This window comes from Macaca thibetana, chromosome 12, assembly GCF_024542745.1.
Source record: "Macaca thibetana thibetana isolate TM-01 chromosome 12, ASM2454274v1, whole genome shotgun sequence".
Classification (NCBI taxonomy): Eukaryota; Metazoa; Chordata; class Mammalia; order Primates; family Cercopithecidae; genus Macaca; species Macaca thibetana.
The window spans coordinates 91,744,223-91,762,884 of NC_065589.1; the positions used below are offsets into that span (position 1 = coordinate 91,744,223).

At 40.7% G+C, this 18,662-nt stretch overlaps 2 protein-coding genes across 2 annotated transcripts in view; one reads left to right on the forward strand and one right to left on the reverse strand.

The window, feature by feature from the left end:
* Positions 1–18,662, forward strand: part of RND3 (Rho family GTPase 3) — a 1,016,315-nt gene that overhangs the window by 289,909 nt on the left and 707,744 nt on the right. The window lies entirely within an intron of this gene.
* Positions 11,144–11,470, reverse strand: LOC126931993 (fatty acid-binding protein 5-like). The gene has a single exon (XM_050750425.1). It carries the CDS (start codon positions 11,468–11,470, stop codon positions 11,144–11,146), a length of 327 nt encoding a protein of 108 aa, XP_050606382.1.

The following is an 18,662-nucleotide window of genomic DNA, read 5'->3' on the forward strand; positions in this document are numbered from 1 at the left end:
CTAAAAGTATGCAGAGTAAGGTGAGGCCAGAATCCAGGCAAGCAATTCAGTAATAGTTTTGGGGCATGAGAAGCAACAAAGATCCTAAGGTCAACACTTAGGGTTCTGAGCTCAAAACGTCTTGAGACCAGGTATCGTCTTAGTGTGGTGGAGTTACATAGGTGCATGTGGCAAAGCAAGTAACGTGGACAATGAATTCCAACACTCAGATCTCTAGAGTAGACACACGCGCACCACACATCCCCTGGGATGTGTGCAGGGGATCGAGGCCCTGAGTTTTGGGTTAAATGAAGATTGCTGGGTGGAGATAGTTAGAGGGAGGATGTTAAGTGAAAATGCTGTATAACCTGCACGCTATTTGCAAGCGGTTGCGGTTCTCCTGTCCAGCACCTGCCACTGGACTCTTCCCGCTGTGTGTAAGCCCCCAGTAAAACCCCATGTCTTGTTTGCTGGCTCTGGGTCTCTCTTTGGCCTCTTGAACCCTCAATAGGGTTAACAGAGTTTCAACATGACACTCCCACAACCCCTGACACCCCCCCAATATCACACACACACACCCCATAAACATCACATACACACACATACACCCACCTATACAGAGGGAGAGAGGATGGGAACATGATGGAACAAAAGGGTCACAAAGCATATTTTAGAAGTAGGAGGAAAATATGGATAATTTCATTTTCTTTTCTTTTTTGGTTTGAATATACTTTCTAAATTGTCTACTAATAAACATGTGCTATTATTTTAATAATAACATACAGACTTTCTTTAAAAAGAAACCTACCCAAATGAACTGCAGTGTTTTTGCAGACAATTTGAGGATTTGGTATTTGGTTAAATGACTGGGTGACTGCTCCTAGATGGGACACAGATGTAAAAGCAAATGATTGCAGGACACAACAAATTCTCTTGGAATTGGGTACATTTCCATATTCAATCTGCTTGCCTTTTATCTTCTTGTGGAAATTTCTTGATTGACTGGTGGAATATCCACTTTCTTCTAAAACAGTCATTTAGGCCGGATCTATCTGGGACAAAATGAAAGAAGAGTTGAAAATTATTGAACGGAGGCGATTATTTGGAAAGATTCAAACTGAATAAATAAAGGTTGGACCCCCAATCCATGTACCCAGCTGGATACTTTTTATTGGCCAGTTGAGCCCATAATAGGATTGTGGGATAAGAAGAATATTGGGCTTCATTTTTTAGTTCATTTTGCAAATGAGAAGAGCCTTAGGAAAAATTCCTTTTGTTCTTTATGCCAAAATATTTCATCATTAACCCGATACAAATGTATTAGATAATACTTTTAAAAAGCACTGGACTAATAAACTTTACAAGATTTAAAAATGTTTCCTATCCCAAATATTTTCATTAACCTCAATGATATAAATGGAGCAAAATATATCAACAATGAAAAGATAAGCAAATCTTAGTCACAAAGTTTTTATTTATACTCAGGAATTGGCTTATAAAAAAAGAAATATTTGGTTACCTGATTAAAATTGACTATTTGTTACACATGTACATGTCCATCATAATCCTCTGGTCGAATTGGAAAGTCCGTTTGAATGGCAGATATGATTTTCACATATTGTTTGTGTGCATTGTCTGAATTTTGGGAAGCCACAGTTGCATTAAGACAATAATGGGATGGTTTGGCCGTAGACTTGGATGTTAGGTAACTCGCATGCTGTGTCTTTAATGCAAGGCCAATTATGTTTAGCAAGAGATAACAAACAGTTCAATAGGTTCATATCACCCTACTCATGGGTTAGGTGGATAAAGATCACAAAAGAGGCCATAAGGAACATAATGATGCTAAATGGACCCTAAATATGCTTTTCCCCACACAAGCACCTATTGCAGTATAAAATCCATTAGAACTTTGCTAACTATAAATACTTTCTAGTCTCTGCTAGAATGAAATAGTGCACCTCATTAGATATTGTCATTAACATCTTGTGAGCCCAGAGATTACTCCCACATACAAATAGTCTCAGTGACTCCTGACCCCTCCCTGGTGGGTGGGGGATGTGCTATTTCTCGATTCAGCTCTTTTTTTCTGTCATTAAGGCTTTGAGACCAAATAATTCAGGCTAAATGAAATTTGATTGTTAGGAGGACAGGTCTGGGCCAATGAGGCCAAAGCAGTAGCTTTCATTTAGTGTTTTCCCATCTCTCACGCTCCGCTTACCAGATGTCTCCTGACGACACTAGCTTAGAGGTACAGATGTGTCTTTATTCCTACTTGGTCCCACCAATTGTCCTCTCTCATATTTCCATGGGCTTTTAAGCTTCCAGGTGGTAGCTGTGAGATGGCCCCAGTCAATCCTCTTTTATGGGTACACCTGGGGGCATGAAGTCCAGGCATCCCCTGCCCAGCGTAGTCCTGGCTGCTCTGTGTCACTGTCGTTACCCTGTTGATGCTGGCACATTGCCTGGGCCATGGTCTCTGTCCCTGGCACAGAACTTGAGGCCTTTGGCATGGCTTCCCCAAACTTCCATTCCCCAGTAGGGTATACTTCCCTTTTCTTTCTTTTTGCGGGGAGTTAAGCTGCTAAGGCCCAAACTCCAGGCTACATGGAATCTCACCAGGGCCCTGGACCATTTCTGTATGATCCTTTATTTTTTGTTCTAAGCAACCTGTGGAACCTAAACAAGCTTGCTTTTGAAGAACAGTTTCTTAGGTGGCCTTGAACTGGCTCAGTTATCCCCGCTTTCTGTAGTTCCTGTAGTTCTATATATGTAACTATAGAATGTGCTGGGAAGGCAATAGCTGAGATAGGGAGGAGTTGCCTGAAACAATCCAGGCTTTGTTTGTGTCCTTCCTAGGGGATGTAACACTTGAGTTAGGCAGGAACTGCATGGGACAGTCTGGGCTTTGTTCCTTTCTCCCCTGGAAGCAGGATGTTCTTTAGCCCAGTGAATTGCATGTCCCTGAGGTATACAACCCAGGGTGGCTGCTTTCAGGGTCCTCAGCTGTGCTGAAAGTGGGGCACGTGCTGTCAAGACTCCATCCAGCCTGGGCAACTTCCTTGAGCCTTGGGGAACTGGCTCACCATGGATATCATGCTTCTTCTGTTCCTTGCTACCTATTTGTGAGTAACACATCTGCTTACTGTAACTTGTTGCATAGGAATGTGTTTTGTCACTAGACTCAGACAAGTTGGCAACTGGTGCAAAGTGAACCTGCTTCACAGTCTCATGCCTTCTCCATTCCTCACTATGTTCATCCACCAAGGACCAACTATCAGACCCCTTAACCACTGAATGCAGAGTTGGGAAGATAGGCCCACAATAGGTTCTTGTGAGTGGGCACGACCTGGCACCAGTAGATCATTGTCCATGCGCATCTCACACTATGCGTTTTCCTCCCAATTGCAGTAAGAAAGTAAGCTAAATTTAGTGAAGTCAACAGTGCAGAGGTGTACCTTGCTGAATGCCATAGAAATAGCTCTGAATGTTGCACCTGAATGGGATATTTATTAATCATAAGGGAGGTCATTATTTCAGAGAAAACTGTAGTGAAGAGCTTAGTAAAGCAAATATTGCATTTTTTTTTTTTTTTGGTAACATAAACTGTGCTTCCTGACATATCTGATCTATAAATTTAGATTTTATGTTTCAGATTTTCTTTAAAGCCAAATATGCCTATAAAACTTAAAAAACCTAACAGTTTTATGGGGGGCTGGGGCTGCGGCAGGGGTCTTTCGTGATTCTTTCATCTTTTAAGTTGCTTCCTTCCCTTCAGATGGACAAGTGACTGTTCCCCCTGGCAGCTTTTGCAAGGCTTATAGGAGCCAGTCGCCTGGAAGGCCATGTCTTCCTTGAGGGAATCAGTATTCTCTAGACCTTCTGTTTTTCAAGTCCTTTTTCTGTTCCTTTGAAAAGAGACATATGGAAGCAGGAAAGCTGGAATTTGGTCTAGGTTCTACCCTAGATGGCTGCCTGATTTGAACCAATCAGTTGGTGTTTCCGGGTCTCCTTTCTAATCAGTAAAATGAGAAGAGTAGGCTTAATGATCACTAAATTTGCATCTGGTAGTGCAATTTTAAAAAACGAAAATAATTTTGAAAGTCCATTTTTGAAAATGCCATCAACTCATGAATTTCTCTATTCATATTCAAATGCTAACTAGCAAGGACATGTGTTGCGCTTTTAAGAAGGCAAAAAATGGCTTGGAACTTTTGGGAAACTTCTATTTAATAGAGCTAAAACGATTCATGTCATGTCCAGCAGTGGCAAACTGCATTCTTGAGTAATGGTGGAATATATTTTCTCAGGTGAAGGCTTAAATTCAGTTCTACTGGGGCTTAATTAAGCAATACTGTCTGAAGTCATGAGCGATTCTGTGGAATAAAATCACCGAAGAAATAGAAATGCCTCAGAATGCAATGCTGGTCTATAACATTTGAGACATGATCTGGTTTAGTTACTTTGAGTTCTTACATTGGAAGGAAATTCAGGGCTCTCTGTTGGATCGAGCAGGGGTGAATCCCAATGGCCTTGCCCTGTTGCAAAGAGCTAGGGAAGTTTATTTTATATCTGGACTATTGGGTGAAATCCTGAAACCAATTTTCTGCTGGAAATTGTGTGTATCCTTCTGGCAACAAGCCGCCTGAGCAGCGAGCTGTCACATTTCAATGCAGAAGCCTTTGTTTGGCAATGAGATAATTTTAGTTCTTATGCTATTAGGAATGTATTTAGAAATTCAGCACAAATGCTTTTGGAGAATACTGGGCTCTTCATAGGGCAACTAAGGTCCAGGGCAAATCATAGTATATTTTCTTTTCCTACTTTCTCATCTGCCCCTCCTTTCAAATGCCAAGTTTTGATGTAGTAAAAGGAATACCAAGGGCACCCTTGAAAAGTGGTTCCTAAAGCACAGTATGTGCAGAGTGCAGGGAGGTACACAGCAGCATCCATTCCTTACCTTACTAATGCAGGAGGTGGAAGAGCTATCTGGAAATTAAATCTGTACATAGGTTGCTGCGGTTTTCTTGACACCTACTGGCTTTTGCACTAGTAAGCTTTATTAGCTTTTTCAGATTTAAACATCAAAGATACTAAGACAAACTGGACATATTGTAAAGGATGTGCTGAGATTTGAATTGCTCATAGGTCCATGAGGACAGATAATCCAATCCTGTGCATTGTATTTCTTTTCTTTTCTTTCTTTTTTTTTTTTTTGAGACGGAGTTTCGCTCTATTGCCCAGGCTGGAGTGCAGTGGCGCGATCTGGGCTCACTGCAAGCTCCGCCTCCTGGGTTCACGCCATTCTCCTGCCTCAGCCTCCCGAGTAGCTGGGACTATAGGCGCCCGCCACTACGCCTGGCTAATTTTTTGTATTTTCAGTAGAGATGGGATTTCACTGTGTTAGCCAGGATGGTCTTGATCTCCTGAGCTCCTGATCCACCCACCTTGGCCTCCCAAAGTGCTGGGATTACAGGCGTGAGCCACCGTGCTCAGCCTGTATTTCATTTTTTTTTTAGAGGCAGGGTCTTGCTCTGTTGCCCAGGCTGGAGTACAGTGGCTATCCCCAGATGTGATCATAACTCACTGCAGCCTTGAACTACTGGGTTCAAGCAATCCTCCTGCCTCAGCCTCCTGCACAGCTGGGACTTACAGGTGCACACTATCATGCCCAGCTTAAATCCCATTTATTTTTATCTTTAATTTTTATAGTGTAAATTATCTATTTGTTCTTATGTGCTACAAGAATGATATTCAAATATTTTCCTAATATCATTGTGTGCTTCTTCATTGCTTATGAAAGGAAAAGGAGTCATGAGTAATAAGGAGACACTATGTTTAAAGTGCCTTAAGGCCGGGCTCGGTGGCTCAAGCCTGTAATCCCAGCACTTTGGGAGGCCGAGACGGGTGGATCACGAGGTCAGGAGATCGAGACCATCCTGGCTAACACGGTGAAACCCCGTCTCTACTAAAAAATACAAAAAACTAGCCGGGCGAGATGGCGGGCGCCTGTAGTCCCAGCTACTCGGGAGGCTGAGGCAGGAGAATGGCGTAAACCCCGGAGGCGGAGCTTGCAGTGAGCTGAGATCCGGCCACTGCACTCCAGCCTGGGCGACACAGCGAGACTCCGTCTCAAAAAAAAAAAAAAAAAAAAAAAAAAAAAAAAGTGCCTTAAATGTCTTCTTACATTGAACTTTGTGTAAAATGTAACCTGAACAGAATGATGGTGCTTTCTGTCTTTTCCATGAAATTTCTGTTCACTTAAATTTTTTTTTTTATGTACCAACAAAGACCAAACTGCAGCTTTTTCTTTACATTTTCTTATATTTGCTCTGTTCACCTAACCTTTCACTAACCCTTTTGAGTTCAATGGAGCATGTAATTATTACACCATATAGAAATAGTTGGGGGAAACAAATGGCATAGTGCAAAAGATGTAATTTATGGAGGGAAGTCATCCAGAAAAACCTGGAAGGAATGTTTAATTTATTTTAAACCTCTGAACACCATTGCCTTTTTCCCTTTCAGTTGTCCACATTACATTCTTTGTGTGACACAGGAAAAATTATTAAACACACATCTCTATAAAAATCCAACAGTAGTTCCTATAAAAATTAAGATTTTTTTAGTTCCAATTTTAATTACAATAGGAAACCAGCAGAAATTTAAGGCATTTATTTCCTTGATTAAAGTATATGACTATACCTAGAGTCAAGTTATTCTCATTTGTCAGCAGCTGAAATGACTTCCTGTGTTCTTCAATTTTAGAAAGATGCAAGGGTGAGATTCTAGCCTTAGAGAGAACTAGCAGGAAGTGGTGCATGTGCCTGTGTGTGTGTGTGTGTGTGTGTGTGTGGTGGTAGAATGGAAATACTACTGATATTTTAATACTAATTTTATCCCCCAAACCAGATCTATAGCATATTCGACTGCAGTGGTATAAAAATAATGCACTTACACAAGCATACTTATCACATGTGTGTTATGTATATGTGCATAAACATGTATGCATACCTGGTAAATTTGTGAATAGTATACTTATTTTGGAATTAGAATTTTAAAAATAAGCAGATATAGAGTATAGTAATATAGGGAAGCATCATTTTGAAAGATTTACTTGAACATTTAGGTTCTTTGGCTTCTATTAAATCCCTGTGCCTATCTATGGGTTTTCTCATCTTTTAGCTCAGCAGCTGTCGACACTGGATTCAATAGAATTATCTGGGTAACTTAAAAAAAATTATAGTGCCCAGACTCCATCCCCAGAGATTCTGATTTAATTGGTTTGGGAGTAGGGTTGGGTATTGGTGATTTTTAAAAGCTCCCTTGGTGATTCTAATGTGCAGCTAGGGCCAACAGCAACTGCTTTAGCCATGTGTTGACAAGCAGTCCCTGGCAGTACTTATCGACAGCTATTTGGTGATCCTGAGTTTGCGGATATTTTTCCTGACTCGTTGTGGTTGTTGCTGGAACCTAGAGATGCTGAGGCCTTCGAAAGGGCACTGTCTATAGCTTCGGGCAAAACACCCAGGAAGAACAAAGCAAGGGAAAGGACTGAGGAGGACCTAAAAGTTGGGCAATTCGCACAAGATTAAAAACCTTAGTGGATGCTCAACAAAATAAAAGAGGACACAAACAAATGGAAGAACATTCCATGCTCATGGATAGGAAGAATCAATATCGTGAAAATGGCCATACTGCCCAAGGTAATTTTTAGATTCAATGCCACCCCCATCAAGCTACCAATGACTGTCTTCACAGAATTGAAAAAAACTACTTTAAAGTTCATATGGAACCAAAAAAGAGCCTGCATCGGCAAGACAATCTTAAGTCAAAAGAACAAAGCTGGAGGCATCACGTTATCTGCCTTCAAACTATACTACAAGCCTACAGTAACCAAAACAGCCTGGTACTGGTACCAAAACAGAGATATAGACCAATGAAACAGAACAGAGCATTCAGAAATAATACCACACATCTACAACCATCTGATCTTTGACAAACCTGACAAAAACAAGAAATGGGGAAAGGATTCCCTATTTAATAAATGGTGCTGGGAAAACTGGCTAGCCATACGTAGAAAGCTGAAACTGGATCCCTTCCTTACACCTTATACAAAAATTAATTCAAGATGGATTAAAGACTTAAATGTTAGACCTAAAACCATAAAAACCCTAGAAGAAAACTTAGGCAATACCATTCAGGACATAGGCATGGGCAAGGACTTCATGTCTAAAACACCAAAAGCATGGCAACAAAAGCCAAAATTGACACATGGGATCTAATTAAACTAAAGAGCTTCTGCACAGCAAAAGAAACTACCATCAGTGTAAACAGGCAACCTACAGAATGGGAGAAAATTTTTGCAATCTACTCATCTGACACAAAAAACAAACAACGCCATCAAAAAGTGGGCAAAGGATATGAACAGAGACTTCTCAAAGGAAGACACTTAGGCAGCCAACAGACACATGAAAAAATGCTCATCATCACTGGCCATCAGAGAAATGCAAATCAAAACCACAATGAGATACCATCTCACACCAGTTAGAATGGCGATCATTAAAAAGTCAGGAAACAACAGGTGCTGGAGAGGATGTGGAGAAACAGGAACACGTTTACACTGTTGATGGACTGTAAACTAGTTCAACCATTGTGGAAGACAGTGTGGCAATTCCTCAAGGATCTAGAACTAGAAATACCATTTGACCCAGTGATCCCATTACTGGGTATATACCCAAAGGATAATAAATCATGGTGCTATAAAGACACATGCGTACGTATGTTTATTGCGGCACTATTCACAATAGCAAAGACTTGGAACCAACCCAAACGTCCATCAATGATAGCCTGGATTAAGAAAATGTGGCACATTTACGCCATGGAATACTATGCAGCCATAAAAAAGGATGAGGTCATGTCCTTTGTAGGGACATGGATGAAGCTGGAAACCATCATTCTCAGCAAACTGTCACAAGGACAGAAAACCAAACACCCCATGTTCTCACTCACAGGTGGGAATTGAACATGAGATCACTTGGACACAGGAAGGGGAACACGACACACTGGGGCCTGTCATGGGGTGGGAGGTGGGGGGAGGGATAGCATTAGGAGATATACCTAATGTAAATGACGAGTTAATGGGTGCAGCACACCAACATGGCACATGTATACATATGCATACATGTGCACATGTACCCTGGAACTTAAAGTATAATAAAAAATAATGTAAAAAAAAAAAAAACAACAACACCTTAGTGGAGTCACGACTTGAACCCAGGTCTTCTATAGTGATGTGCTTGAGGGTCAGGGCTCTGGAGTCAGACTGTTGGCTTGGATGTGTTGGCTCGGATGTGTTGGCTCCTACAGTAACTATCTGGTTGAGGGATGGTGAGCATGTTATTTTTTTTGTCTGCCTGGTAAAGATTTGTAACCTCTCAGTTCCCGAGCCAGTGATGTTTGGGAAAGAAAAATATGGCATTAGTGTCAGTCTTATGTAGCAGGTTTTAGCTACTTAACCTCTCTTGGCCAGTGTTCTCATGCCTGTAATCCTAGCACTCTGGGAGGCTGAGGTGGGTGGATCACCAGGTCAGGAGTTCAAGACCAGCCTGGCCAAGATGTGAAACCCCATCTCTACTAAAAATAAAAAAATTAGCCAGGTGTGGGGGCAGGCGCCTGTAATCCCAGCTACTCAGGAGGCTGAGGCAGGAGAATTGCTTTAACTGGGAAGGTGTAGGTTGCAGTGAGCCGAGATCACATCACCGCACTCCAGCCTGGGTGACAGAGCGAGACCCTGTCTCAAAAAAAAAAAAAAAAAAAAAAAGGAGCTATTTATTATGATGCTTACTTCATAGGCTGCGTGGTTGAGAGGATTAAATGAGGTAACAAGTGGGCACACACTTGTGACTCTACCTCACACATAATATCTCCTCAATACATGTAAACTATGATTATTAATTTTTATTACCTGACTACATCTTATTCTCTATTACACCATACTAACTCAGATTCTTCAACTCAACACTATCAAAATGATGGATGAGCCTTCCATCTTCTTTGATAACAGTTCCTTGTATGACTTCAGTTATCTTTTCTTGTAAGCCAACTATAGATGTAAAGAATAAATCTCTATTGCTTATTTTTCATTATGTCCTAGAAATGAAAAAGGGGCTATATGTAAATAGCATTAAAGTAGATCCATATACAGATCTATTTTATATGGATACAGATCCACATAAAAATGGAATTTTGCTGTAATAATCATAGCTATTATATGGTATTTACTATGTTCCAGGTATAATTATAAATGTTTTACATAAAAATATTTAAAAACTTTTTGTTATAAAAAATTCCAAAACTATACAGGAGTGCCTGTGTATGTATAGTATATGAACCTCTGTAAACTTACAATTCTTTTTTTTTTTTTTGAGACAGGGTCTTGCTCTGTCACCCAGTCTGGAGTACAGTGTTGCCATCATGGCTCTGTACAGCCTCAACCTCCTGTGTCCAAGCGGTCCTCTCACCTCAGCGTCCCAAGTAGCTGGGACTTACTTGCAGGAGTCTACCACCATGCCCAGCTAATATTTGTAGGTTTTTTGACAATTCATTTTTAACTATTATCCACTCATAGACAATTTTGTCTATACCCTTGTACCCCAACTATCTCGATATCATAAACATTTTTCTCTAAGTAGTTCAATGTGCTTCTCAAAAACATAAAGACCTTTAAAGAAAGATATTCACAATACCAGTACTATGCATAAATACAGCCCTTATAAAAACTTTACGCATTAAGTAGTATTATTATCCCCATTTCATAGATGAAGAAACCAAGGCACAGATAAGTTAAGTAACTTGCCTAAGGTCACACAGCTACTAAGTGCCAGAGCTGGAATTTGAAACCAAGTAATCTGGCTAGTCTGTTTCTTTTCTTTTCTTTTTTTTCTTTCTTTCTTTCGCACAAACACATTTATTAACCAAAGGGATGATCCTAATTAATGCAACACTTTTAAATAGTTGCATGTAAAATGTTTGTGATAAAGATAATGGAACACAGCAATGAAAAAAAAAAAAGCAGTATGGAGATTTGCTCATTGAACTGAGCTTGTTCATTCTTGTAGTTAATTCCTGTCCAAAGTGATGATGGAATTTTTATTCAACTTTTTCATAGATCCGAGTACAGGTGACATTGTTCGTGACACAATCCACCACTGATCGCATCTTTCAATTTTCTTGTTACTGTGTTTTCCTTCCCATCCCACTCCTGATGCTGAACCAATGCACCATCTGCAAAGTTGCAGACAGTCTGAGTTTCTCTGCCATCAGCTGTGGTTTCTTCAAACTTCTCTCCCAGGGTGCAAGAAAACTGTGTTGTTTTCAAAGTGCTCTCAGTTTTTATGGTGAGGTTTTTGCCATCACAAGTGATGATACAGTCTGGTTTGGCCACTGCGCCCGTATTTTGCAAAGATATTCCCACTCCTAGTGTCTTCATGTATGCATCAAAGCCTTTGCTGTCCACCAGGCGCCATCTTCCTTCCAGCTAATGAACAATGGCTCCATCGTGCAGGGCTGCGGGGCTGCGGGGCTGCGGGGCTGCGGGGCTGCGGGGCTGCGGGGCTGCGGGGCTGCGGGGCTGCGGGGCTGCGGGGCTGCGGGGCTGCGGGGCTGCGGGGCGGTGTGGGCAGCCTGCTAGTTTGTGTTCTTAACCATTTTGAAATACCAGCTTCTCAAGTGAAAAAATAATGCAATACACAATTTCTTCTTAATGAATACAAGGTTTTTTGTTTGTTTGTTTTGAGACAGAGTCTTGCTCTGTGGCCCAGTCTGGAGTGCAGTGGCGTGGTCTCGGCCCACTGCAACCTCCGCCTCCCGGGTTGGAGTGATTCTCCAACCTCAGCCTCCCCCGTAGCTTGGACTACAGGCGTGCGCCACCATGCCTGGCTAATTTTTTTGTATTTTTAGTAAAGACGGGGGGGGTCTCACAATGTTGGCCAGGCTGGTCTTGAACTCGTGGTCTCCTGTGATCCACCCACCTCAGCCTCCCAAAGTGCTGGGATTACAGGCGTGAGCCACCACGCCCAGCTGAATACAAGGTTTTATCTTTCAGTATTTTTAATGTCCTAATTACAGAGGTGCCCTACCAGTGACCAAAATTCAATTTTGCCTTCTGCAGCTGCATGACCTTAGGTGTCAGACCTATCTGGCGCCTCTGTTTATTGCATGTGACTTTATGCCCATTACTTACCCTCTCTAAACCACAGCTCTTCTGTCTGTTATATGGTGATATAATAACACCTACCTCATGCAGTATACTAGAGAGTTGTATATTTCTAAATGTTTCAGTGTTTCAGTATTTAAATGCTAACACATGGAAGTGTTTTTATTGAAACCTTTGAAAGGATATGATGTACTTGATTAGATCGAGTCTCTTGACTTGACTGGTTAGGCAGCAGTCTCTTGAATGGTCAAGAACTGCCTGGATAAAGACTCAGTGCAGCTGATTTAGAAATGCCTCTTAATTTACAGCTGGAAGGCTGTCAGCTTGTTAAACCAAAATAAATGTTATAATATGTCAGCTTATATGAACCAGGGAGCATCGTTTTTCAAGAAATGATGCCCCTCTCTTTGAGCTACTTTAAAGTCGTTTGTCAATATCCATCCTAAAAATACAGTGAAAATTCTTAAACACATATGCACATCTTTTGTTGCCTGGCTTCTTCCACACCAGCCTTCAGCTGGGATCTACGCTGTGAACAATAAGCTGGAGTGTGAAGAGTGTTACGACCAGGGAGTGTAAAAGTGTGTGTGTGTATGTGTGTGTAGGGTCCATATGTATGACTACCCTCTAAAATGAAATAACTTGTTTCTTAATCACCTTCTATTTTGCAATATATGTGCTATTCCTATGTACCAAAAATTTGAATAATCAAGGTTTTATGCACAAAATATTTTATGAAATTTTTTCCTTTGCTGTGTATCATCTGATATTCAGAAACTACCTGATTCTGGATTCTCTTTATTTTTTTCTTTGTTCATATTAGTTCTTCCCAGGGTTTATATTGAACAATTCATCCTTGTCAAGGAAAAATCATGCTTTCCCAATATTATACTTAATTGTGTGTCCTGTTACTCTAACCCACGTGATTTATAGACCTTACACATTTTGACAACAACGGCATTCCCTTTAGTATTCCCACTAGGTAAGAATATCACCTTGTAACCTTGTTCTCTCCCCTTTCTCGTTTTTGTTAGGTAAAAATGAAAGGGTTATTTTGATTTACAAGCAGCAGCTGAGCTTGGCTCTCACCTTCAAGATATCCTTGCACAATGAAAAAAACAAATGTTATTTTGCTCTATAAACATTATATTTGAAATTTTTCTTCCCATGTCTTTTAAATCATCCATTTGGCCTAAGGCTTCTTGCTACCCCTGGCTTTGGAATCCCTCCAAACCTAGCCTCACTTTATGTGGGTTGTGGAGGATGCTGATTATTTGAAATTCTCCATTGAAATCAGATTTCTTGCCTCCAGCTGTATGTATATAGGGGAAATTAGGCTGCCTGTTTTTTCTAAAGTTGTGTCAAGGTAATAGCTTATGCTGTCTCATCAAACACTGGGCAGGGCTTCGGTGACATGTCAACCGTTTTGAATTTTGCATTAACAATCTCTGAATGAAATAAAAACTCTAAATTATATTCAGTTTAGGGAATTGGATCCTAAGTGTAAAGTTAGAAAATTGGAGATGGTTCGTTATTTGGATGAATTTGGTTTTGCTGTTAGCTGATGCTTCGTTTTGTCTATCAGTCTGTCTATTGTTTTTTCCAATCACCTTTTTGAAGTGTACTTTTTATGCAAGAGTAGGTATCTTTTAAAGTATAGAGTTCATCGAGTTTTGTATATATTTAGGTAACCACCACTCTAAGCAAGATATAGGACATTTCCATCCCCTCCAACTGTTCCTCATGCCAGTCTCAAAGTGACAAGGAAGAACGCCCATCAGAGACTGTCATTCTTAGGAGAAAACATATCCTTTAAACCCAGTTGTAACAGTGTGGTTTTCCTTTAACAAAAGCAACACTCACTGTAATGACTTTATTATAAGTAGACACACGCAGGCAGTCAATGCGCTCCTGCAATGACTGGCAGCTCAAAGAGGAGGAGGGGAAGAGACAGTGGAGGTGGGTGGATGGATGGTGGGCAGCAGTTTATTATAACCACAATCAGCTCAGGATGCTGGTATTGGCCTCAGAGGGACTTGGTTTCCTGTGGTGTTAGCAAAAGGGATAAATTATAGTCGACATCTGCAATGAAGGACAGCAAGATGACCTGGAGGGGAAAATGTCAGATGTGGTAGAGGTCAGAGAGCCTGGTTATTCAACAAATGCAGGTTTGGAGCAGGGATCAAAGGCAGCTGCCAGAGAGTAAAATGGTGTTAGAGGTGTGTTCTCAGTAATAAGTATACGGGTATACCTAATACTGGTCAAGATATTGAGCCGTCAATAAATCAAACAATTCTGCCTGGGCAAGGCAGACATAGGACTTCATGGTGGTGGATATAGTGGATGATAGGATGAAACAAAGGCAAGGAAGCTGCTGATTTCAATTAAACAGGGTTTATTTTTGATGAGATAGGTCTGAATTCTTTTCCCACCACATCTCTGTGGGCGTTTGATATTGTTCAGACAGCTCAATTAGAGGATTTTGATGCCTTTAGTGGCTCAATCAATCATCTGTAGTAAGGCTTGGATTGTTTGCATGCTGTAATGTGCTGGTGAAGATGGCAGTTAGCTCTTTCATTATAAGAATGGTAGGACTGCAGCAGGGGAAACACTCAAGCTAGTTTGATTGTCTACACATGATCCGATCTGAAAAGAATAGTTTGGAAGACAAATAAGAAAAAAGTCTCAGTTTTGCCCATGTGCCAGGCTCTATTTATTTTTTAATTATGCCATTTATGCTACATTATCTAAATTGAAATACTTGCAACTTGGTCCATAAGACATCTAACAAGTAAGGACTTCTCTGGAGAGTAGATTCAGGATAGTTTAAATAGATTCTTCCAGTGGATACTGTGGTCAAATTTCACAGTTCAGATTAATTTTCCAAAGCAAGAGGATTTTGGTGATGCCAGGACATACGGCAAAGCCTCCAGCAGTAGTGGTACATCGGTGTTTTGGTGTTTTCTGCCATCCTGACAAGGAAAAATGCCAGCAATTTAGTTAATCCTACCGGCTCTCCATGGAATGCCTGAATTTCCATTTGAGAGAGTCACCGTGTCTCACCAGAATTCAATCCATTAAGTTTTATTTGTGGAGTTTCTCCTAACCTCCTCATAGAGTGAGATGCACCTTTTACAGCGCACTAAAATATCTTATCCATTCCTTGCCATATGACTGCTTCTTCCTATTTAAATAAAATAAATAATTCTTAAATATGCATGTATTCTTTGCATAGACATGTGCTTGAATTACCAACTGTTTGTTGTGGTTTTTGTTAGTTCGCAACAAATCAGTGTGTTCCATGGTTATATTTCTCCTATGACAAGCCTGTTAGTTCACTTTTAGTACATGCTAATTCTCCTGAGACTAGCATCCTCAACTCATTTCCTTGGAGACAGTAAGAAAACCCCAAATGTATCAGGATCAGAAGATAGTACTACTCAGGAAATTTTACTTACGATTTTTTACAAGTATATTCTGATTAAGCAAAAAAGCACGTACAATCTCCCTCTCTAATTCTCCAAATCGCCTTTTAAATACAGCCCCCTCTCTTTTCCGTAACCTTTGCAGGAACTAGTTTTCTTCTCTCTCAATTATGTTTTCATTCTTTAAATGTGGTTGGATAACAATGACTTTAACTTTCCATCTTACAGCTATTAAAGACCTTGACCTGTTGGTCCCAATAAAAGAGTTATGAACCATGCCCTGCTAAATGACTTCACTCCCCGTCTCTCCCTTCACCCAGATAAATTCCCTTGGTGGGTGATAAAACACTGGATTGAAACGGACACGTTTGGTCTCTGTTAAAGCTATTTATGGTGATTTCTCTACTGCGAGTGTTATACTTAGGGCAACCAGATGCTCTTCTTTTGGGGTCCACCTCATAACATGTTCTCTCAATATGCGAGAACTCCTTTGGGGCCAGGAAATGATCTCCTGTCCACGAGAGCAGTTGCATAACAGCTTCATCCAGGAGAAGCAGTGCATATAGAGAAGAAAAATAGCACAAAATGGAAAAGCACATTCAGTTTTTTAAAGAAAGCATTTAAAAAATCCCATTTGATTTCTCTTTGTCCACATTCTTAGCTCCTTGTAGTGAGGTACTTTAGAAATGGGCTGGCAGTTGTGCAGAGGGCGTGAATGATTTTTCACTGTTTGCTTTTTTTGTTTCTGAAAGATTACAAACTGGGTGAGCCATCTAAAGGTTCAGGTAAACAGACGTAGATGTCAGAGTTTATTCTGAGACCCTGAATTCTCAGTTTTTCTGATAAATACATTGTTGCATTTTTCTCCTTTCATCCTCTTGATGATTATTACACCAGTTAAAGACATTTAAAATGAATCTTCCACCCCTAGTCTTCTCTGAGAGCAGCATTAGGCTTTTATGCTGCTGTGGCTACATAAATATTAATATCTGTTTGAAGAAGACGTTTTTAAAGAACAGAGTATTTTTAAAAATAGATTTAATTTTTTAGTGTAGTTTTAGGTTCACAGCAAAACTGAGCAGAAGGAACAGAGATATTCTACGTATCCCCTGCCCCCACAACACATGTAGCCTTCTCCATCATCATCCCTACCACTGAAGTGGTACATTTGTCACAACTGATGAGCCTGCATTGATGCGTCATTATCACCCAGAGTCCCCAGTTACATTAGGGCTCACTCTTGGTGGTGTACCTTCCATGGGTTTGGAGAAACGTCAATAAAATGTATTCTCCACTGTCATTAGGACAGTGTTTTTTTTTTTTTTTTTTTTTTTTTTTTTTTTTGAGATGGAGTCTCGCTCTGTCACCCAGGCTGGAGTGCAGTGGCGTGATCTCAGCTCACTGCAAGCTCCGCCTCCTGGGTTCACACCATTCTCCTGTCTCAGCCTCCTGAGTAGCTGGGACTACAGGCGCCCTCCACAAAGCCCGGCTAATTTTTTTTTTTTTTTTTTTTTTTTTTGTATTTTTAGTAGAGACGGGGTTTCACCGTGTTAGCCAGGATGGTCTCAATCTCCTGACCTCATGATTTGCCTGCCTCGGCCTCCCAAAGTGCTGGGATTACAGGTGTGAGGCACCACGCCAAGCGAGACAGAATTGCACACTTGTCACCCAGGCTGGAGTGCAGTGGCACAATCTCAGTTCACTGCAACATCTGCCTCCTGGGTTCAAGTGATTCTCCTGCCTCAGCCTCCTGAGTAGCCGGGATTACAGGCACCTGCCACCATGCCCGGCTAATTTTTTAATTTTTAAAGGAGACAGGGGGTTTCACTATGTTGGCCAGGCTGGTCTCGAACTCCTGACCTCAGGTGATCCACCTACCTCTCCCTCCGAAAATGCTGGGATTACAGGCGTGAGCCACCGTGCCCAGCTGTGTCTCTGAGAATTCTGCAATCAATGAATTCCCAATTCTCTGTGAATGGGAGGAAGAGCCCACCTCACAGAAGCTGGTGTACGTAGCAAAAATGGTCTAGAAAGGTGGATCAACAGCACCCAGACACACGACAGGTAATTAAGTTTGTCCCATAACTGCATCATCCAGAACAGGTGGATTTCTCTTCCAGAAGAGTGACTGCAAAAAAAAGAAAAACAACTGGTTTCCTATCTGATGCAACCGGACCCAGCTAATCTACTGACAGCTAAAAGTGGAGAGTCACAAAAAAGGATGCATAATAATGTACGCGTTACATTTACGTGTACTTTAAAGCACGCATATGCATATTGACTCTTCAATATGATGAGGTATGTTCAGGGCATTCTCTAAGTATTGTTGTGCTGATTGGAATACCTTTATTTCTTTGTTGCATAAACTGTGTACATAACGCATCTTCCATAATTGCCAGTGTCAGTGTCTTTAAATGGAGAACTTTAAGAATCAGAACGAGAATGTGAATTGAGAATTGAAAGTCCTTTGAAAAGTATTCTGAGGATAGAATCTTTCTTTACTTTTGTGACTTTACAGTTGGACAGTTGTAAGCTTCCTAATTCCTCAGCAGTTTTAGTTACTTGCCTCTATTGTATCTTTTCAAAATAATAAATTTAAAAAATTAGTATTTAATTGGCTTTCCCCATATTTTATTGAATTATGAATTTGCAATAACAAGTACAATGGTCCTAAAGAGGTTTCAGAACAAACACAACTGATTCTTAATAAGAATATAACTCCATGGGTGGGAGCAGACACGCAGATACACACTACAGAGAAGCAGCCAATTAACTACGCGTGAAAAAAGGTTTTGGAGTTTTAGCACCAGCTTTGCCTTGGGTGGCCTGCAAAACTGTGGTATTATTAATGATCTACGCTGTGTGACTACGGAAAACAACATGTAAGGCTTTCATTGAGCAATGATGTGTAGCTCCTACTTTTAGTATAAATTTGTTACAAGTGAATGTAAAGTACAGCACTTACTTAAGTTGGCTTGACAACTCAAAAGGAATTTGTTTCTTTTTGCTGAGAAAAACAGAATAGCTCTCACCTGTAATCC

Coding starts and splice junctions, on each gene's coding strand:
- LOC126931993 (XM_050750425.1), bottom strand. CDS start 11,470: ATGAAGACACTAGGAGTGGGAATATCTTTGCAAAATACGGGCGCAGTG.